This window comes from Rana temporaria, chromosome 7 (genome assembly GCF_905171775.1).
Source record: "Rana temporaria chromosome 7, aRanTem1.1, whole genome shotgun sequence".
NCBI classification, from domain to species: Eukaryota; Metazoa; Chordata; class Amphibia; order Anura; family Ranidae; genus Rana; species Rana temporaria.
Window position 1 is genome coordinate 112,313,845 of NC_053495.1, and position 22,157 is coordinate 112,336,001.

Here is a 22,157-nt window from a genome sequence, read left to right on the forward strand (position 1 = left end):
TACAAGAAAAAGACAATTTAATGAGGCTGAATGGAAAATATATTATATTTTCCCAGCTAATTGGTCAGGGGTAAAGGTGTCTGCATGCAGTGTCCATGAAACAGTGTTAGAGATAAGATGGGCTTCTGCCCACTCACCAATTCAGCCAATATATGTATTTGCTGAGGCAAGAAGTCCCAGCACAGGCTCTTGAATGTCCACAGTAAGTTGTGAGGTGCCTGACTGGCCACCTGTGGACTCAGAAGCTCGCAATGACCTCAGGGTGTGCAGGGATGTGGTCCCAAGCAGCAGTGCTGTGGATGCAGTGGCAGTGATGCAGCCTTTGGGTCAAGAGGGCCCAGCCCTGCCTAGGCTACTGTGCCCACCAACAGCACCCTGAGCGACAGTCTCCTCCTCCTGCAGATCTAAGGCCTGTGTCCCCAAAAAGCGAGCTCACCCAGGACAGTCCAATTTATCTGCTTGTCCAGAATTCCTTTGGTCTTTCAGAACTCTGGAGCTTGTAGTTTCAAACAGTATATAGTCTATGGAAACCTCAGGTTACTGGACTATGTGTCCCACAATCCTCTGCTGTCAGTGATTGGCTTTCCCTCTGCATTCAGAAAGTGATGTGATAATCAACTGGTTGAGCACTAGAGGAAATAATAATGGCATTTTTGGGTACCTGCCTGTCTGAAGAAAAGTATTCACTGTGTTGGTCATTCCCCCCCCCCCCCCCCCCCAGTGTTAAAAGAAAAATCAGGATGCTGAAGGTACCTTACATTTCTGCAGAGTGCTGCTTATATTCCAGTTCCTTATGTACATATGAACTTCAGTATAGTGCAATCATGAATGCAATATGAGTTCCATGCTATAAAACAAAAATAAATGCAAAAATAAATCGTATCAATAGAAGTTCTTTACTTAAAGCAGAGTTCCACCCAAAAATGGAACTTCAGCTGTCCAGATCCCCCCCCCCCTTCGGGGACACATTTGGCACCTTTCAGGGAGGAGGGGGGAGCAGATACCTGTCTAATACAGGTATTTTCTCCCACTTCTGGCAAAAGATCGCCGCAGTTACGCCATCTCCGGCCCCACCTTTATCCCCCCGCTGTCTTCTGGGAGACACACAGGTCCCAGAAGACAGCTGGTACCACTCAGAACATGCAGCACGACTCGTGCATTCGCAGTAGGGAAATGGGCTGTGAAGCCACAAGGCTTCACTTCCTGCTTCCCTTACTAAAGATGCCAGCACCTCCACCCAGGGAACGAGGGACAGGTCGGCTTCAGGTGAGGACATTGCGTGTGCCCTGGACAGGTAAGTGAGTAGCCAGTAAGTCAGTAGCTGCAGTATTTGTAGCTGCTGACTTTAAAAAAATTGGCAGGAACTGCACTTTAAGCTTAACATATTTTCAAAGTGTGTAAATGTTTGCAATTATACTCACATCTTTCTTATATTTTTTACAGCCAATAGATGCCCCCCAGTGGTGGATGACAGTCTAAGAGTTTTGTCCACCATGCCTGATGAAGAATATACAACAGGTCATGTAATAAACCTAGAGTGCAAAAATCCAAATAAGAAACTTAATGGGCCATCTCAGATTCACTGCACATCCGATGGAACTTGGAATATAGATCTACCAACATGCAAAGGTGTGTAAGAAAAGCTGTAATTGTTTCCTATTCAGATATTTACAAATAAACACAATAAAGGTACTTTCACACTGCTCTGTAGCAAAATTGTGGTAAAAACGCATATAGGTTTTAACTGCAATTTTTCTGTGTTTCTGGTGTTTATGCTTGCTGTGCATTTCTGGTGCGTTTTTGGGTTGCCTAAACTTGTGACTCAAAATGCACCAAAAATGCTAAATCGCAGGGTGTTTTTACAGCGATTTTGACATAATTTCCATTCATTTCAATGGGAAGCTGCTTTTTGGTGTGTTTTTTTTTTTTAAACCGCACCAAAGATGCAGCATACAGGACTTTTCAAAACGCACTGCACCTATAATGCAGTGGTGTTAAAAGTCCCATAGGATTAAAAGGTAAACTTTTTTCTTGCAAATAAAAAAAAACACAAGAAAAACGTATCGACGTGAAAGGGCCCTTGGTGTGCACAGTGGAAAACATGACAGGGAGTACTTTCATCAGTGGCCATTTTGAGGTGTACAGCATTACAGATCAATGTTAGCTCTCTCAAGAATTGATGCATTGGCCTTCTTGAACTTGAAGTATATGTAAATGCATTTTTTTGTTTTTGGATAATCAGGAAGGGGGAGTGGGAAAACCTTTGTCAGGTTCTACTGATATGTGTGCTCCACTGGGGAGATACCCACATTTTTGTGCCAGATTTCTTCCCAGTTCCCCTTGCATCCATAGGCCAAGAAGTGAGTGGAACTTTCCCCTACAATGACAGCAAAAAATAACCAAACAACATGTTGGGGGTTTCAACCATTACCTGCTCTATCCAATACCCACATTAAAGTGTAATACACACGATCGGAAATTCCGACAACAAAATCGTGGATTTTTTTCCGATGGAATGTTGTCTCAAACTTGTGTTGCATACACACGGTCACACAAATCTTGTCGGAAATTACGAGCGTCAAGAACGCGGTGACGTACAAGACGTACAACGAGCCAAGATCAATGAAGTTCAATAGGCAGTTCGACTCTTCTGCTTGATTCTGAGCATGCATGTTTTTTTTGTGCGTCGGAACGAAATTTCCGACAAGAACTTTTCTTGTCGGAAAATTTGAGAACTAGCTCTCAAATTTTTGTGGTCGGAAATTCGGACAGCAAATGTCCGATGGAGCCTACACATGGTCGGAATTTCCGACAAAAAGCTCACATCGGACATTTGTTGTCGGAATTTCCAATCGTGTGTACGCGGCATTGGACATATTTTTTTTAAATTTTGGATTGGATGAAGAGGGATTTGAACACCTGTCAGACTTGTATTGCTGTCTGTGCCCCATTTGGGAGATTCAACCTCCCTATTTGTCCTGTTTACCATTATTACCAAGTGTGAAAGTGAAAGAAAATCCCACATTTTGGGCTGTCATCAGAAATAAAGCAGACATTTTTCCAATGGGAGCACTAGTTCTGGTCACAAATCATAACTAGCTGGCTAGATGACTGCCGTTTAAAGAGGAAAAATTATGAGAAATTTTAATAGGGAAATTACATTTTGACTTTTTTGGCTACAAGCAAAACACTTCGGGCCAGATTCACATAAATTTGCGGCGGCGTAACGTATCGTCTATACGTTACACCGCCGCAAGTTTTCAGCGCAAGTGCCTGATTCACCAAGCACTTGCGTGTAAACTTACGGCGGTGTAGCGTAAAGGCGTCCGACGCAAGCCCGCCTAATTCAAATGGGGCGTGTACCATTTAAATTAGGCGCGCTCCCGCGCCGGACGTACTGCGCATGCTCCGTTTTGAAATTCCCGCCGTGCTTTGCGCGAAGTGACGTAATTTTTTTGAACGGCGACGTGCGTAACGTATTTTCGTATTCCCGGACTTCTTACGCACAAAAAAAAATTTGAAATTCGACCCGGGAACGCCGGCCATACTTTAACATGGCTCATCTAAAGTTAAGCCATGTTAAAGCAGGCTTAACTTTGCGACGGGAAAAATTACTAGCGACGACGTAACGAACGCAAAAACCTTTGTGGATCGCCGTAAAACCTAATTTGCATACCCGACGCTGGAAAACAACGCAAACTCCACCCAGTGGCGGCCGAAGTATTGCATCCTAAGATCCGACGGTGTAAGTCAATTACACCTGTCGGATCTTAGGGCTATCTATGCGTAACTGATTCTATGAATCAGTCGCATAGATACACTCAGAGATACGACGGCGTATCAGGAGATACGCCGTCGTATCTCTTCTGTGAATCTGGCCCTTCATGTTTCTGTCCTCCAGTTTTCATACAGAACTCACAGGTCTGATATACACATATTGGCCCGGATTCACAAAGCACTTACGCCGACGTATCTCGAGATACGCTGCGTAAGTGCAATTATGCGCCATCGTATCTGTGCGCCGTGCCCACAAAACTAGATACGCCTGAAAATAGGCTTCATCCGACCGATGTAACTTGCCTACGCCGGGGGAAAGGGGGGGCGCATATTTACGCTGGACGTATTTGGCGCTCCCATTGATTTTCTAGTCACATATGCAAATGAGGGAGATACGCCGACACAGTGTGCGTTAAGTCATACGTCCGGCGTACAGTTATGCCCCATAAAGGAGGTGTAACTCAGCAGCATCCATGCAAAGGGCTGCACCAGGGAACACAAGCCAACGTATTTTACATAGTTTACGTAGGACGTGAATATGACTAAGCGTAGGTTACGTTCACGCCGTAGGCAGTGATCCGGCGTATTTGTGAGCATGCACACTGGGATGCGTCCACGGGACGGCGCATGCGCAGTTGGCGATATGTATCTGTCTGGTGCTCGGCCCATGATTTGCATGGGGTCACGCCTCATTAGCATGGCTCACACCCACTTCCACTTACAACGACTTACGCCTGAGAAACCCAGCGCAGATTTGGGAGGAAGTGCTTTGTGAATCCAGTGCTTGCCTCTCTGCACTGTGTCGGCATAGCGTAAAGAAGATACGCTACGGCGGCATAAATATGCGCCAGTGTCTGTGAATCCGGGCCATATACAGTAGTTCAAAGTTTTAATCCAAGTATCTTCATTGTATTGATCCAAAAATGATTAAACTCAGTGCTGCTCCTAAATATACAAATAAGTAAATAAACAATAATTAATACAAATATAAAAGTGCTTGTGCAAACATATAAAGTGCAATCAAAGTGCAATGAAATAAAGTCCTTTAGTGCAATAAATGGCGTCCACTTCTGCTTGTGAAGATAATGGTGCCACTCTGTGCACGCCTCCTGGGTCCCCACTCACCAGCAGTAAGCTTTAAGTTTGCAAGGTATTTTTCTTACATCACTAGTTGAGGTGTTCCCCACCAACCGCAGACTTTATAGAATTCCAAGGTATTTAATAGGGATGAGCCAAACACCCCCCGGTTCCGTTTGGGGCAGAACATGCGAACTGACAAAAAGTTTGTGAGAAACACCGTTAAAGTCTATGGGACCGGAACGTGAAAAATCAAAAGTGCTAATTTTAAAGGCTAATATGCAAGTTATTGTCATAAAAAGTGTTTGGGGACCCGGGTCCTGCCATGTATCAATGCAACACAAAGTTTTAAAAACGACAATTTTTTCAGGGAATAGTGATTTTAATAATGCTTAAACTGAAACAATGAAAGTGAAATATTCCTTTAAATATCATGCCTGTGGGGTGACTATAGTATGCCTGTTTAGTGGTGCATTTTTCCCGTGTTTAGAACAGTTCCTGCAGCAAAATGACATTTCTAAATGAATAAAAGTCATTTAAAACTGCTTGCAGCTGTAATGTAATGTTGGGTCCCGGCAATATAGATGAAAATCATTAAGAAAAACGGCATTGGGTCCCCCCCAGCCATTACCAGACCCTTTGGGTCTGGTATAGATATTAGGGGAACCCCACACCCAAATAAAAAAAAAGCGTGGGGCCCCCAGGCCCTATATACTCTGAACAGCAGTATACAGGCATTTCCCGGGTTACAAACAAGATAGGGACTGTAGGTTTGTTCTTAAGTTGAATCTGTTTGTAATTTGGAACAGGCACATTTTTTAAGTGTAGCCCCAGCCAAAAAATATTTTTTAAAGTTTTTTGGATAACACAGGGAAGAGTTATCACCCCTGTAACATTTGTTTTGCTGTCTGTGCCCCTATAAAGAAGATTCCACCTCACTTTTAGGGATGAGCTTCGTGTTCGACTCGAACATTGTATGTTCGCTCGTTCGTCGAATTGCGAACGTTATGGGCTGGCATCGCAGTGCATTGCTGGCTGATGATTGGCCAAGCATGCACTATGACCCGCATGCTTTGGCCAATCACAGCGCGCAAAAAATGGAGAGCCATAATTGCCCAAAGCCAGGGTGGCTTTGGCCAATTATGCCTCAGGGAATTTAGTACACGCCCCACACTATATAAAGCCGCCTGGAAGTCGGCCTTGTGTAGTGTGTTGTGGCGGTGGTTAAAGATAGAGACAGAGAGAGAGAGACAGTGTCATTTCAATTGAGTTAGATAGAGCAGGCAGGCAGGTGAGTCAGTTACAGTTACAGTGTGTAGAGGATATATATGCCTCCCAGGTGTTGTGTGTGTATATATATTTATACATTGTGTTGAGTTTAGCTAGATCCATTCCTGTATGCTCTTCCTAATATACTGACAGGCAGGCAGGTGATTGTGCTAGCTGCAGTATTTTCACGTAGTGTACTTTGTCCTTTGCACAGTGTGCACCTAAAGCTACGTGAATACAATTCCTGGTGTTCTCATATTAATACCACAGGCAGTGATCAGCAAGTATTTTCATTTAGTGTACTGTGATCCCTGCCCAGTGTGCACCTAAAGCTACGTTAAAACAATTGCTGGTGTTCTTATATTAACACCACAGGCATTGATCAGCAAGTATTTTCACTTGGTGAACTGTCTCCTCTCAACAGTGTGCACCTGGAGCTACGTTAATACAATTGCTGGTGTTCTCATATTAATACCACAGGTACAGTGTTATGGCACCAGCACCACCACCAACAAAGGCCCAACTTTTCTGCCCCTGTTCAACAGGGGCATGTAATTACAATTCTTGATCTAATATTTAACAGCACGGCCCATTCCTGCTCCCACCGAGAGTAACTGTGAGGACTTACAGTGTTGTGGCACCAGCACCAAAGGCCCAATTTTTCTACCACTGTTCAACAATGCCATGTAATTATATTCTTGATATAATAGTTCACAGCAGGGTGTTCTAGCGCCCACCAAGAGTAACTGTGAGGGCTTACAGTGTTGTGGCAACACCAACACCTAAGGGCCAAATTTCTGCAGAGTATATACGGCAAGCCCCTACTTTCAAACATCCAACTTACAAACGACTCCTACGTGCAAACAGAAGGAGACAACAGGAAGCGAGAGGAAATCTACCCCTAGGAAGGGAAATTCTCTTCTGTAAGAGGTGTCTCCTGTCCACTGATGCTTTATTACCAATCCTTGTTTCACTAAAAACCCACATTTTCAAAAAAAATACATTTGTCATTGGGACAGAAAGTGAGGTGAAATCTTCTGAACAGATGCACAGACAGCAAAACAAATGTTTCTACTTGCAGTGCAGGTGGGCCTCGATGAGAGCTAGTTTTTCACCTTTCTTGGCAAACATGTACATGGGTTGGTGGGAGGAGAGGTTCCTCTTCTCTGACGCCAACCCAACTATGGGTTCTATCCTATGGCACGGTCTATACATAGACGACCTGCTCATGGTTTGGGACAACTCCTCTCTAGATTGTGCTTCCTTTGTGTCCTGGGTTAACAATAATCCCCTTAATCTGGAATTCAACTTTGACAGTCATAATGACACTATTAACATTTGAGATATAACATTGATGGGTGATGCTGTTCAGGGTACCGTTACAACCCATACATATCACAAGGAGTGTACAGGAAATTCGTTACTTCTGGCTTCCAGTGTCCTCCCACACACACCAAGCTATCTATTCTGATAGGGGAGTTTACCAGGGCCAGACGGAACTGCTCTACTGAAGAATCATTTAACAAACAATACAATATTATTGCCTCTAGGCTTTGGTCACAACATTATGACAAATAGAATATTGCTAGAGCAGCTTGTCTGGCCATAAATATAGACTTAGGCCCCGTACACACGACAGAGTTTCTCGGCAGAATTCACCGAGAAACTCGGTCAAAACCCGGATTCTGCCGAGAAACTCTGTCGTCTGTACAGTTTTGGCTCGATGGAGCCGCCGAGGAGCTCGACGAGAAAATAGAGAACATGTTCTCTATTTTCTCGTTGTTCTATGGGAGAAGGCGTCCCGCCGAGCTCCTCGGCGGCTTCATCCCAGAACTCGACGAGGAACTCGACGTGCCAAGCACGTCGAGTTCCTCGGCCGTGTGTACGGGGCCTCACCCTTTTAGAGAATGCCGGCCTTAGGAGAGACAAAACCAGCAAAGCTTTTGAATTTACCTGCAATAGAAACTGTAATTTTGTAGTTCCGGTGCTTGCCTCCACCCTGCTTCATGCTGTCAAACTTGCTGTCTCCACCATAAAAGTGGAAGGATTGTATGCTGCGCTTGAACAGCTCTTCTCACAGTGTGTAATTTCCAGAAAAGGAAGGGTTACAGGGGTTTTATTCTAAACTGTTAAGGGAGGTATTCCCCCATTCTGGATTCAAAGATTCTCAATGGATTCAAAAATTCCTCATGGAGTTTGCCAAGTCAGCTATCACTTCCCTTTAGTCAGGGGAACAACTTGCCTCTGTGACCATCAAGGTTGTCTGGTTGTTTACTTGCACATCCCCATCTTCCCTCTATATCAACTCACCTGCATTTTGCTGTAAGTACACAACATTAATAAATTGTATCTCTTACTTTTGGCCTCACTAAAACATTGGCTTCTGTCCTAGCTCTGCTGTGCTCTGGAATTTCTGGATGACTTCCACCAGTGCCGGCCCAAGACATTGTGCTGCCTGGTACCAAGAATGAAATGCTGCCCCCCCCCACCCCCCCCCCCCAAACAAAATTTTGCCTACCAAAATGCCCCCACATTCATTATTTTATATCATGATAATTAAAGTGGACCTGTCATGGCTCTATACATGTATATAGGAGTATAAAGAGGACCTGTTATGGTTGTTTACATGTATAGGAGTATAAAAAGGACCTGTTATGGCTCTATTCATGTATAGGAGTATAAAGAGGACCGGTCATGGCATTATACATGTGTATAGGAGTGTAAAAGGACCTGTCATGGCTCTATACATGTATGTAGGAGTATAATGGGGACCTGTCATGGCTCTATACATGTATGTAGGAATATAAAGAGGACCTGTCATGGCTCTATACATGTATGTAGGAATATAAAGAGGACCTGTCATGGCTCTATGCATGTATGTAGGAGTATAAAGAGGACCTGTCATGGCTCTATGCATGTATGTAGGAGTATAAAGAGGACCTGTCATGGCTCTATGCATGTATGTAGGAGTATAAAGAGGACTTGTCATGGCTCTATGCATGTATGTAGGAGTATAAAGAGGACCTGTCATGGCTCTATACATGTGTATATAGGAGTATAAAAGGACTTGTGCATGGCCGGCGGCCGCAATGTCAGCCGGCCACCCTCGATCACTCCACAGAGAGCCAGAACGGGGATCTGTCAATGTAAACAGACAGATCCCCTAGTGATTAGGAACAGAGATCTCCCTCCTCATCCAGTCAGTCCCATCCCCCCAGTTAGAAACACCTCCCAGGGAAAACATTTAACCCCTTCCCTGACAGTGACATTTACACAGTAATCCGTGCATTTTTAAAGCACAGATTGCTGTATAGATGTCAATGGTCCCAAAAATGTGTCAAAGGTGTCCAATCTGTCCACCGCAATGTCGCAGTCTCACTAAAAATCACAGATCACTGCCATTACTAGTAAAAAAATAATAATAAAAATGCTTATTACATTGTTATATAAAATAAAAAAGTTCAACTCGCCATAATTCAGAATCAGTGGGAGTCAAGAGCGTGTCACTTGCCAACGTCACCTGCCTTCAGATGCGGATTGTCACTTACCGCGTCACATGTCACCAGATGCGGATTGTCACTTGCCACACATTGCGGATTGTCACTTGCCACAACATCACTTATTGCGGATTGTCACTTGCCAACTGCCACACATTGCAGATTGTCACTTGCCACATCACCTGTCACATGTAGCGAATTGTCACTTCCCACAACGCCACCTGTCACACATTGCGGATTGTCACTTGCCACAACGTCACCTGCCACATGTTGCAGATTGTCCCTTGTCACGCCACCTGCCGCACATAGCGGATTGTCACTTGCCACAACGCCACCTGCCACACATTGCGGATTGTCACTTGCCACGACATCACCTGCCACACGTTGCATATTGTCACTTGCCACGTCACCTGCCACATGTTGCATATTGTCACTTGCCACATCACCTGCCACACGTTGCAGATTGTCACTTGCCACAATGTCACCTGCCACACATTGCGGATTGTCACTTGCCATGTCACCTGTCACACATTGCGGATTGTCACTTGCCACAACGTCACCTGCCACACATTGCGGATTGTCACTTGCCACAACGTCACCTGCCACACGTAGCGGATTGTCACTTGCCATGTCACCTGGCACACATTGCGGATTGTCACTTGCCACAATGTCACCTGCCACACATTGCGGATTGTCACTTGCCATGTCACCTGCCACACATTGCGGATTGTCACTTGCCATGTCACCTGACACACATTGCGGATTGTCACTTGCCATGTCACCTGCCACACATTGCGGATTGTCACTTGCCATGTCACCTGCCACACGTAGCGGATTGTCACTTGCCATGTCACCTGGCACACATTGTGGATTTTGGGGAGCGGAACGGGAGGAGTGGGCATGTGGCAATTAGCCCCACAGTGGAGTGGGGAGCGTAATGGGAGGAGTGGGCGGGCGGCAATTAGCCCCACAGTGGAGCGGGGAGTGGAACGGGAGGAGTGGGCGGATGGCAATTGGCCCCACAGTGGAGTGGGGAGCAGAGCTGGTGAAACGGGATGGCGGGCGGGCGACAATTTGCCACCCCCCTGGAAGGTCCGCCTGGTACAATGGTACCATTGGGTCCTATGGTAGGACCAGCCCTGACTTCCACCTGAAGAAACTGTCAGTCTAGACCTAGTTACATAGTTAAAATGAATAAAGACACCAGTCCATACAAATCAACTGGTGTCAATGGGTATGTGTGTGTGTGTGTGTGTGTGTGTGTGTATGTACAGGTATATGTGATTATATCACTACCAAATACTAAATCCCTGTATATTGTGTTTGTTAAGGTGCCTATCTAAAAGTTTTTCCCACCAACTGTGGAAGAGAGTTCCACACCCTTATCGCTCTAACAATAAAGAACCCCTGGCATAGTTTAACATTGAAACACTTCTCATCAAAGTTCATTGAGTGATCACGTGTCTTCTTAAGCGACCTAAGACTGAATAGTTTTTTGCCAATGATAGAATTTCTATTTAGATATTTATAAATGTATCTCCTCTTAGGCCCCTTACACGCGGTCGTTCCAAACCGATGAGAATGGTCCGACGGACCATTTTCATCGGTTCACCGCTGAAGTGGCCTGATGGTCTGATGTGTGTACACACCATCGTTCCAAAAACCGATCGGGTCAGAACGCGGTGACGTCAAACACACGATGTGCTGAATAAAACGAAGTTCAATGCTTCCAAGCATGCGTCGACTTGATTCTGAGCATGCGCAGGTTTTGAACCGATGCTATTCTGTACTAACCATCGGTTCGGTTTTGAAGCATGTTTTAAAATTTTGGACCGAAGAAAAACAGACAGATGGGCTATACACACAGTCGGTTTGGACCGATGAAACTGAACCTCGGTCCATTCTCATCGGTTTTGTCCGACCGTGTGTACGGGGCCTCAGACATCTCTTCTCCAGGGAGAATACGTTTATTAATTCTAGTCGCTCCTAATAGCTGAGGTCCTCCAGCCCCCTTATTAGCTTTTTCCCCTGATGGGGACGCTTTTCAGTTTTCAGCAAATCATTCTTGAGGACTGGCAACCAGAACTGGACGGCATACTCTAGATGTTGAAATGTGATGGTGCTCTCGCGCCTACCAAAAAAACTTTGAGATGAAAAAATAAAATAAAAATGGAATGATATAATGTGATAAGTAATAATGCTGCTCAATCTAATAATGTATAAAAGTGATACTTCAAAATGATTAAATCAAAATGATAAAAATATCACACTCACGTGGAACATCAGTGATACTATGGTCAATTTCCTAGATTTGGATATTTCAATTGTAGACAATAAATTGGTGACAAAAACGCACTTCAAGAACATCGACACCAATAGTTATTTGTCCATTAAAAGTTGCCATCACAAATCATGGCTTTTTAAAAATGGAAAGAGAAGGGCCACATAGTGTAAACTGGTATAAAACTGGGTATTTATTGTAAAAAGATAGCAAGAGCACTCACATGTATCTGGATAAACACCCCAGATGATGTGTGAATAACACGAAACGCCGTCGGGTCGCCTCCACTGCCGCCTCATACTATAGAATATGCAAGTTTTTATCCAGATACATGTGAGTGCACTTGCTATCTTTTTACAATAAATTCCCAGTTTTATACCGGTTTACACTATGTGGCCCTTCTCTTTCCATTTTCTTTCAACTATTTAACCCCTTGCTGAGCTGCAAAGATCCAAGGTTATCCATTTATGATCATACACTGATTGATTACTTCTAGCAAGTTTCTTGGTGATTGCTACTTTGTGTACCCTGTCTGGTACTTGAAGCTTGTTATGACTTGATTGACGTACGTCATTTCAGGTCCACCATCTTCGGTAAGCCTCCATTTACTACCACTGGTGGCGGTGATCACTCACTACACTATTTGTCTCGATGGGATTCTAATCAAGTTCCCTCATTTTGCACGTGGTGTCTACAGATATATGGACTTTGTGTTTACAACCATTGGACTTTATCTTTCACGAGAACTTTTTTATTGCATTTGTTACTTTATTTATGTTCCCTTTGTTCCCATGAGGAACTACCACTATAGATATTAATTTGCCATAGCGCTACACAATTTTGTTTCTGTTTGTTCCAGCTAATGTGTCTTTGTTAGCCGTATGAGCAGCTGGTCTTATTAATTAGTGTGTTTTAGGCAGCGCAGTATAATCACCCTTTTTTGTCATCTATGCAAACAGACCTCGATTTGTAAATGAAGCATTTATGGGGAACTGTATCAAATGTTTTAGCAAAATTCAGATACACCACATTCACTGGTCTTCCTCTATCAAGAACAGTTTGGTCTGGCAAGAACTTATTTTCATAAAACCATGCTGGTAACTATTGATATCATTTTTATCTGCAAACTCTTGGACCTTATCGGCCAAATGCTAATGTCTGTCAGATTGTGCAGACACTGTAGAGCAGGGATCCTCAAACTACGGCCCTCCAGCTGTTGTGGAACTACACTTCCCATGAGGCATTGTAAAACTCTGACATTCACAGACATAACTAGGCATGATGGGAATTGTAGTTCCTAAACACCTGGAGGGCCGTAGTTTGAAGACCCCTGCTGTAGAGGATAGATCATTAATCCGATGAAGTCAGCACTGGAGCAAACCCACTGCTGGGAGTATCTGGACCTTTTTCTGGATGCAGGACAGTCCAGGGTTTTTCTCCTTGTGGACAAGTTGTTAGCCATCCACTCTCATAATAAAGCCCTGCAATCCAGTAGAGGCCGTACCTTTATATTTTGCATGTGGGTCTTGGGCCTGACGGTAGCCTCCTTTTGAGGCAGTTACTAAAACATTTGCAACTGAAAATTCTGGCTGCGTGGGACAAGCCGGATCAGTGTCTAGATTGTCCCATTCCTAAAATTTCAAAATTAGGCTTGCTCTGGTGGGGTGGGTTTCCAGTCTGGAATTGGGGAAGATCTTTCTCTTGATATCTTGGAATGTGCTTATGATGGATGCTAGCCTGTCAGACTGAGATCCTTGATGTCTTCTGCATCTGCACTTGGTTGTCAACTGATGCTCAGCTTCGGATCACAGGAATAACGGTGATTTGGTTGTCCTTACAACATTGGACTTCTCAACTATGGAGCCACCTGACCAGGATTCAGATAGATAATGTCACAGCAGTGGATTACATCAACCATCAGGGGGGCACAAAAAAGAGAAGAGAACCTCCTACTAGCTGGGGCAGAACTCCATGCCCCAGCCTTGTCCACCTTCAAGGTGTGGAACATTGGCAGAAAAACTTTCTCACTTTTGGGTGTCTGGCTCCAGAACAATTTTCTGTTTACCCAGAGGTGTTTCAAGGTCTATGTTACAGGTAGGGAACACAAACAAAGATCTTCTGGCATCCAGTTTCAACAAAACTGGTAAGGTTTTTTCCAGGACCAGGGATCTTTAAGCCTTTGTGTGCAGTGAAACTAATAGAGTGTAGATTGCACAATGTGTAAATGTTTGGGCATTTATCCTAAAAGCCAAGGATCAGTATGAACCTGTGGTCGAACCAAATCTTAAGCTTATCACTATTCTCCTTTTAAAAAGGTTTAAGGATCCCTGGTCCTGGAAATAACCTTACCAGTTTTGTTAAAACTGGATGTCAGAAGAAATTGTGCCCAGTATAGTACTTAAATCAGTAAGTAAGTCAGTACAATATTTTACCAACTTACACATACATGACATAATTATTCTCTAATGTTGTTTTTTTAAATTGTCTAAATTGTCTAAATTTAAATTAAGTTTTCTAAATTGTCACACAAATATATATATATATATATATATATATATATATATATATATATATATATATATATATATATATATATATATATATATATTTGAAATCAAATCTTATTTTTTTTTTTGGGCAAAAACATTGTATGGGGAATTGCTGCCAGTCACAGGCTGTGTCGTGCCCCTCCAGCCTGTCTCCTAAAATAAAAGGGAGGTGAAGCCTCCATTAATGTAATATCCCCCCCCCCAATTGTGTTTAGCTGGTTAGTTGACATGGAGGAGGAGGAAGAGAGTGGGCTGTCATTTACCGCTGTGTATATGCTGGCATGTGTGACTCTATAGTAACATGGGCTGCTCAGATGTGATAGAGAGGAAATGTTCAGCATACAAACTCACTGAAAACTGAGTGTGTGCAGAGGTGCCACCACAGCTGCAAAAAACTCTAGCTGAATTGGGGACGTGGACAGAAGGTGAAGATAGAGAGCAGCAGGATCAACCAGGTTGTTTGCAGAATACAGGAGTACAATCTCATAGTGACTGAGTGGGCATGAACAGCATGCAATACAGCATTTACTGATAGTTTTTTATGATGTGGGTTTAGTACTACTTTAAGTATGATGCTGTCAGGAACCATGAATCAGACTGAGACAGAAATGCAGTAAAAATCACACCTTTAAATGTAATGGTAAAAATTGTACAAATCAGAAAACATAGTTGAATGAATGAATGAAAACTTAAATAGCGCAGCACATGCGAACTTAATCGCCTCTGGGCGCTTGTTGTTCCTGTCTCCTTTGGTATCAAAAGAGATGAGTCTTGATCTTTCTCCTGAACGTCAAGTGGTTCTCCGCCAACCGAATGCTGGTTGGTAAAGCGTTCCATAGTCTAGGCCCTTGGACCGCGAATCTCCTTTCTCCTTTGTACTTGTATCTGGCTTTGGGTATCTGGAGGAAATTTTGATTGGTGGATCGCAGAACGCGATTGGGATTATGAGCTTTTATTTTTTCGCATAGATAATGGGGAGCATTCCCATAGATACATCTATGCGTTAGACAGTGCTTTAAAAGTGATTCTGTCTTTTACTGGTAACCAGTGAAGGGTTCTCAGTGAAGGTGAGATTGATTCCCAAGGTTTTTTCCCAGTCACAAGTCTAGCGGCCGTATTTTGAACGACTTGTAGACGAGCGATTTGGTACTTGGGGAGTCCGAGGTAAAGGGCATTTGCATAGTCCAAACATAGTTAAACATAGGCCAGAGATTGGGAGCTGAAGCAGGTAGTCAGGCAAGCCAGTAATCAGCAAACCAGAGATGAGCATAATCGGAGGCAGAAGAACAGGATCAGGAACCAGAAGGGATTTCAGCCAGGTAAAGTCTTTCACAGGAACACAGCAGAGAAATTCCAGATATGTTGACCAGGCAAAGGCAGGAAAGGAATGAACAAGGCAGTTTAACTAGCCAAAGCAAATAATGATAATCAGGTGAGCCACCGAGGAATCAATGAGCGTTGACAATTATCCAGTGAGCACAGAGAAAAGAGCTACTAAGAACCCAGCCCTGACAGGTGCATGGAGTCATTACAATATTTGTTGCTGTTTTATGTGAACGACTTGAATTACATTTTGATTTAGTGATTAAAAGCTGCCTGGTGTCTTCTAGTAAAAGTGCTTTCATACTGTTTATGGAATCAGTAAAATATTTATGGCTTTTCTGTTAAACAACATGCTCTAGTTTTTATTTCTTGATAAAATATAACTTGTCTCTCCCATTGAAATTGCAGCCTCCTATAGGCTGCTTACATATTGAGCATTGACTGTACAATATTTCTGGTGATTTTCTGTAAAATATTTTAGCTAAAAACAGTACTGGATACAAACATTTCATTTGATGGCTTCAGTTCACGGGTTTGCTTCAAAACTGTTGTATCTATTAATTATGATTTACTGCTCAATTTCATTTGGTTCCATTAGTGTCCACCTCTTTCCATTATGCTACCAACATCCTCCACATTGTCAGAGGAGCCCAGGTTGATGCCAAATTGAAAATCAGTTTTACATCAGAGAAATGTGTTCAAATAATTCCAAGAGAACTATTTGTGACTATCCACACCTAAGCTGCAGGCCTTATCTTTCAAGGACTCTGTCAAAATATCTAATTTTAAAAACAATATTTAAATTAATAAGATGTAAAGGTGGTGCTTTGGAGTACATGTCTGTTGTTCAAAAGTGTGCATTGATTTGCTTTACATAAAGGGCAGCTTTGTCTGCCTCCACCAGGCAAAGGGAAACTTTGTCTGGTGGAAGCAGACACCATATTTAATCATTGTAATGGCAGCTATGCCAAAAATTGGGACAAAATAGGGGGTTTTATGGAGAACAAAATTGTGCAGTGGCATGCTGCACACATGCAGAAGTTAAAAAACGGTAGTTCAGCAGTTCTCAGAGGAAGCCGCACACCCAGGAAACAAATCCACACAAATGGGCACAGAGCACAGGAAGTCCTGCTATTTAACTACTTAAGTACCGCCTCCTGCACATATACGTCGTCGGCAGAATGGCACGGCTGGGCACAAGCACGTACATGTATGTCCTTTTTAAGTGCCCAGCCATAGGTCGCTACATACAGTAGCCTGCTCAGATTGGCTGTGAGAGTCAGAGGCACGGGCTGATGATGTTACAGCCTCTGCCAATTCGAGAAGGCATTGTATTCAATAATAGAATGTATAGTTCGCCGTGATTGACTCAGGGCGGTATAGTATATGTATACTGTGAGACAGCATGTTACCCGGTACCAAAGTTTCTGAACATACAGTATTGCCGCAGAAGGGAATCACCTTATACGGTGAGTATAGCACAAAACCAAAGTTTTAAATTGAAAACTAGGGGGTCGTCTTGTATGCCCAGCAGCCTTATATGCCGGCAAATATGGTATGTACACATGAACTTCAGTGTATTCAGCAATTATACTCACATCTTTCCTCTATTTTTTTTACAGCCAAACTATGTCCCCCTGTGGTGGATGACAGTGTAAGAGTTGTGTCCACCGTACATGATGAACAATATACAACAGGTCATGTAATAAACCTGGAGTGCAAAAATCCAAATAAGAAACTTAATGGGCCATCTCAGATTCACTGCACATCCAATGGAACTTGGAATGTAGATCCACCAACATGCAAAGGTAAGAAAAGCTGTAATTGTTTCTGATTCAGATATTTACAAATAAACACCATAAGTTTGAACAGTGGAAAACGTGACAGAGTAATTTCATAAGTGGCCATTTTGAGGTGTATAGCATTACAGATCAATGTTAGCTTTTTCAAGAATGGATGCATTGGCCTTCTTGAAGTATATGTAAATGCATTATTTTATTAGTTTTTGGATAGTGAAGAAGGGGGAGTGAGAAAATCTTGTGTCAGGTTTTACTGATGTCTGTCTTAACTGCAGAGATCTGCCTCTCTTTTAATCTAAGGACTGTTGCCTGAGCAAAAGGCAAGGGTTCTGGGGACACTAATCTAAGATGACAAGTACCCTCACTTTTGGGAGATTTCCTCCCAGTTCCTCTTGCATCCATAGTCCAGTAAGTGAGCGGAAGTGGTAAAAAGATGGGAGACTTCAATAGGGCAATTCAATTTAGATTTCTTCATGTTTCTGGCCTCCAGTTTTCATACAGAATCCACAGGTCTGATATATACATATATATTTAAAAGTTTTAATCCAAGTGTCTTCCCTGTATTACCTGCCCTTGCACAGTATTGAATGACAAAATTAATCAACACAATATACAAGTAATGAATTGCCAAAAACTGCATATCACTGTGCCTTATTATAAAATGCAGTGAAGGTGGGGTCACATATCCTACATGTCACTTGACCACATTTTTTGTGTATAATGAATGTGTTACATTGTAAAAATGTCCCTCCCCCACCATGTTGTAGAGATGAGAGTGAAAATATTTTATAATCATATTCTAGGGCAGGGGTCTCCAAACTGCAGCCCGAGGGCCAGATGCGGCCCTTTGCTAGCCTTTATCCGGCCCTCAGGGCTTTATTCCTCCCACTGATATGAGGCACTATTCTTCCCATTGACTCCAACAAGGGGGCACTTTTTCTTCCACTGATACCAATGATGAGATACAATTACTCCTACTAATAGGGGCACTACTCATATTTATTCTCACCAATGCTGGTCCCGGGGCTTTTTCTGCCCCCGCTGGCCACAATCCGGCCCTCCTAAAGGCTGAAGAACAATAAACTGGCCCTTTGTTTGAAAAGTTTGGAGACCCCTGTTCTAGGGGGACAACATTGGTCTTTAATACAGTACAGTGTGTGATTGTTTTTGTTAGCATACAAGGTTTGTATTTAATGAGCAACAACATCTATATGTCATTGCTGTGTGCCTACTACATTGTATGATCACTAGATGGCAGTGTTACGTTTGTTTTGAATTTTCCTACAGTAGCATTTGTTATTTGTTTTTGCCAAGTTCTGGTGCTTGCCCCCACCCTGCCTTATGCTGTCAAACCTACTCTCTTCCCCATAAAAGTGGGAGGATCTTCTGCTGCTCTCCAACAGCTCCTCTTCCAAGGTGTGTAATTTCCTAATTCCAGAAAAAGAAGGGTTTCAGGATTTTGGATATAAAGATTCTCATCAGGCTCTTTTGGATTAACATTTTTCTCATGGAGTCTGCCATCACAACATCACCATTGAGGTTGTCTGGTGGTCTACTTTCACACTCTCCTCTTTCCTCTATATCAACTCGCCTGCATTTTGTTGTAGGCAGCAACATTACCATTTTTTTCTCATCCTTTTAGCCTGTCCACAGTTGGCACATCACTATGATGTTGACCCCTGCCCTAGTTTTGCTGTGCTCTCAGAGAGACTCCATTGTGGGATTTCTGGATGACCGTCACGTGAAGGAACAGTCAGTCTAGACCTAGTTACCAAATTGTAGGGGTGCAACGGATCAAAAAACTCACGGTTCGGATCGTTCCTCGGATCAGGAGTCACGGATCGGATCATTTTTCGAATCGGCAAAAAAATAAAATTCTCCCCCACTGTAATATCCACCTCCCCTACTGTAATATCCACATCTCCCCCCCCCCCCCCACTGTAATATCCACATCTTCCCAACTGCAGTGGCTTCACTAGGGTTGATGTCACCCAGTGCAGAATAAAATGGTGTCACCCGCATCAGTACAGAGACCCCCCTCCTCTCAGTACAGAGACCCCCCTCCTCTCAGTACAGAGACCCCCCTCCTCTCAGTACAGAGATCCCCCCTCCTCTCAGTACAGAGACCCCCCTCCTCTCAGTACAGAGACCCCCCTCCTCTCAGTACAGAGACCCCCCCCTCCTCTCAGTACAGAGATCCCCCCTCCTCTCAGTACAGAGACCCCCCTCCTCCCCCCCTCCTCTCAGTACAGATACCATAACATTAGTAAAGGCCGCGGCTTCGGCCTAGCTTCAGAGCCGCGGCAATCTGCAGATTACAGTGTGTGCCGATCCAAAGGGGGTGACCCGTTCGGATCACGGATCAACTGTGATCCGTTGCACCACTACTTAATTGCAAAGTTGGAAAGGTTGAATAAAGACACCAGTCCATGCCTGTGTCAATGTGTGTGTGTGTGTGTGTGTGTGTGTGTGTGTGTAATTTTGTGACTACCAATTCCCAAATCCCAGTATATTGTTTTTGCTTAAGGTGCCCATCTAAAAGTTTTTCGAAAAGCAACACTCTTTGCTGACACCACCAACTGTGGAAGGGAGTTCCACATCCTTACTATTCTAACAATAAAGAACCCCTTACGTAGTTTAATATTGAATCAATTTTAATCCAACTTCATTGAGTGGCAGCATATCTTCTTAAGCGACCTGAGACTGAATTGTTTTTTACCAATGTTAGAATCACAGTTTACATATTTGTAAATGTTGATCTTATATCCTCTTAGGCATCTCGAGAGAGAATACGTTTATTAATTCTAGTTTCTCCCCATTGCTTAGGATCTCCAACCCCTTATTAGCTTTGTTGCCCTTCTCTATATTCTCTCCAGTTTTAGCATATCCTTCCTAAGAACTGGTGACCAGAACTGGGTGGCATACTCTAGATGTGGCCGAACCAGAGTTTTGTAAAGTGGTTGAATTAGTCTTATTTCTTGAGTAAATAACCTTTTAATGCATGCTAGTAGTCTGCTGCCGTACTTGTTGGCATTGCTTGCTATTGCTGAACATATGATCTACCATGACCCCCAGATCCTTTTTCATATTCAATTCCCTCTAGAGCATGGGTGCTCAACCTGTGGCTCTCCAGCTGTTGCAAAACTACAATTCCCATAATGCCTCAGCCTTTAGGAGACATGCTTGTACCTGTCAGCGGCTTGCAATGCCTCATGGGAATTGTAGTTCCGCAACAGCTGGAGAGCCACAGGTTGAGCACCCATGCTCTAGAGGTTCTCCCCCTAGCTAGTAGCCTGCATTTATATTTTTTAGCTCCCAAATGATTTACTTTACATTTTCCAATATTGAAACTTTACTGGCCATTAGACATGTGCACTGCTGAAAATCTTTTTGTTTTCGTTTCATTCATTTTTCATTGTTTGTTTTTCAGGTCATTCGTTATGATTGCAATTCGTATATTAGAAAATTCTAAAATTCTAAAATAAGAAAGAAAATACGAAAATTTGAAAGACCGAAAATCCAAAAATTCTAAATACTAACTAATAATAACTAACTATTAAATTATAGGATTTGGAATTTCCTTTTTAAATTTGGCTGTTAGTGAATGTAATAAATACAAATTTATCAGAAGTTGCAAATTATCCAAAATAACGAATGCTGCATCTAAACAAATGGAACGGATTGAATTAATAAATAATAATAATAAAAAAATGTTTTAATATATTATTATTATTTATTATTATTAATTTGTTACGTTCACTAACAGCTAAATTTGAAAGGAAATTCGAATATCTATAATTTAATACTTAGTTATTATTTCAGATTTCCGGGTTTTCGGATTACGAATTTACGAATATTCAGAAACATTTGTTAAACGGGTTTTCATTAATTTGGATGTTTCCAAATGAACAAATTTGTCAAAATGAGTTAAAAAAACTAATTCAAAACTAAATTGAATTGCACATGTCTATTGGCCATGTAGTTGCGCACACACCTCTATTTTATCAAGGTCTTCCTGTAAAGTTGCTATATCCTTTTGTGATGTTATTGCTCTGCTTAGCTTTGTATCATCAGTAAACTATCGATTAAACTATTCATACCAGCCTGTATGGAGAATTTAAACAGAATTGTCCCAGGACCAGGCCTTGGGGGTACCCCACTTATAACTCTTATAACAGTTTATCACCACCCTCTGGATGTGCTCTTATGCAGGTACGCTCACCATCACCTATGCAAACAGACCTCAAATTGTAAATTACCGTATTTATCGCGGTATAGCACGCTCCCGCATATACCGCGCACCCCTAAAGTTGCCCCGAATCCTGTGGAAATTTTTTTTTTGTACTTACATTTTTGGTGTCTTGCGCGGTGTCCATCGGCGGCCTCGCCGGGTCCGGCGTCCGTCTGCGGCTTCGGGTGTCCTCTTCGTCGGGTCCGGCATCCTTCTGCGGCGTCCTCGCGTCCTCCCCGCTCGTTTCCCGCGCCGACATATACAGAGCGCAGTACACTCGTGTATTGTCGGCAATGCTCGGCTACACTCGCGCTGACGTCCTGTACGTCCAGGACGTCAGCCCGGGAGGAGCCG

General features: G+C 43.1%; 1 protein-coding gene across 5 annotated transcripts in view; it reads left to right on the forward strand.

Moving 5' to 3' along the window:
• Positions 1 to 22,157, forward strand: part of LOC120945566 (complement factor H-like) — a 129,766-nt gene that overhangs the window by 53,227 nt on the left and 54,382 nt on the right. For 4 of the 5 annotated variants that reach the window (XM_040359825.1, XM_040359826.1, XM_040359821.1 and 1 more), the window contains exons 6-7: positions 1,444 to 1,629; positions 17,396 to 17,581. In XM_040359825.1, the coding sequence (XP_040215759.1) occupies positions 1,444 to 1,629; positions 17,396 to 17,581 (372 nt within the window). The remainder of the gene's footprint in view (positions 1 to 1,443; positions 1,630 to 17,395; positions 17,582 to 22,157) is intronic. The other variant, XM_040359823.1, reaches the window with a different exon arrangement.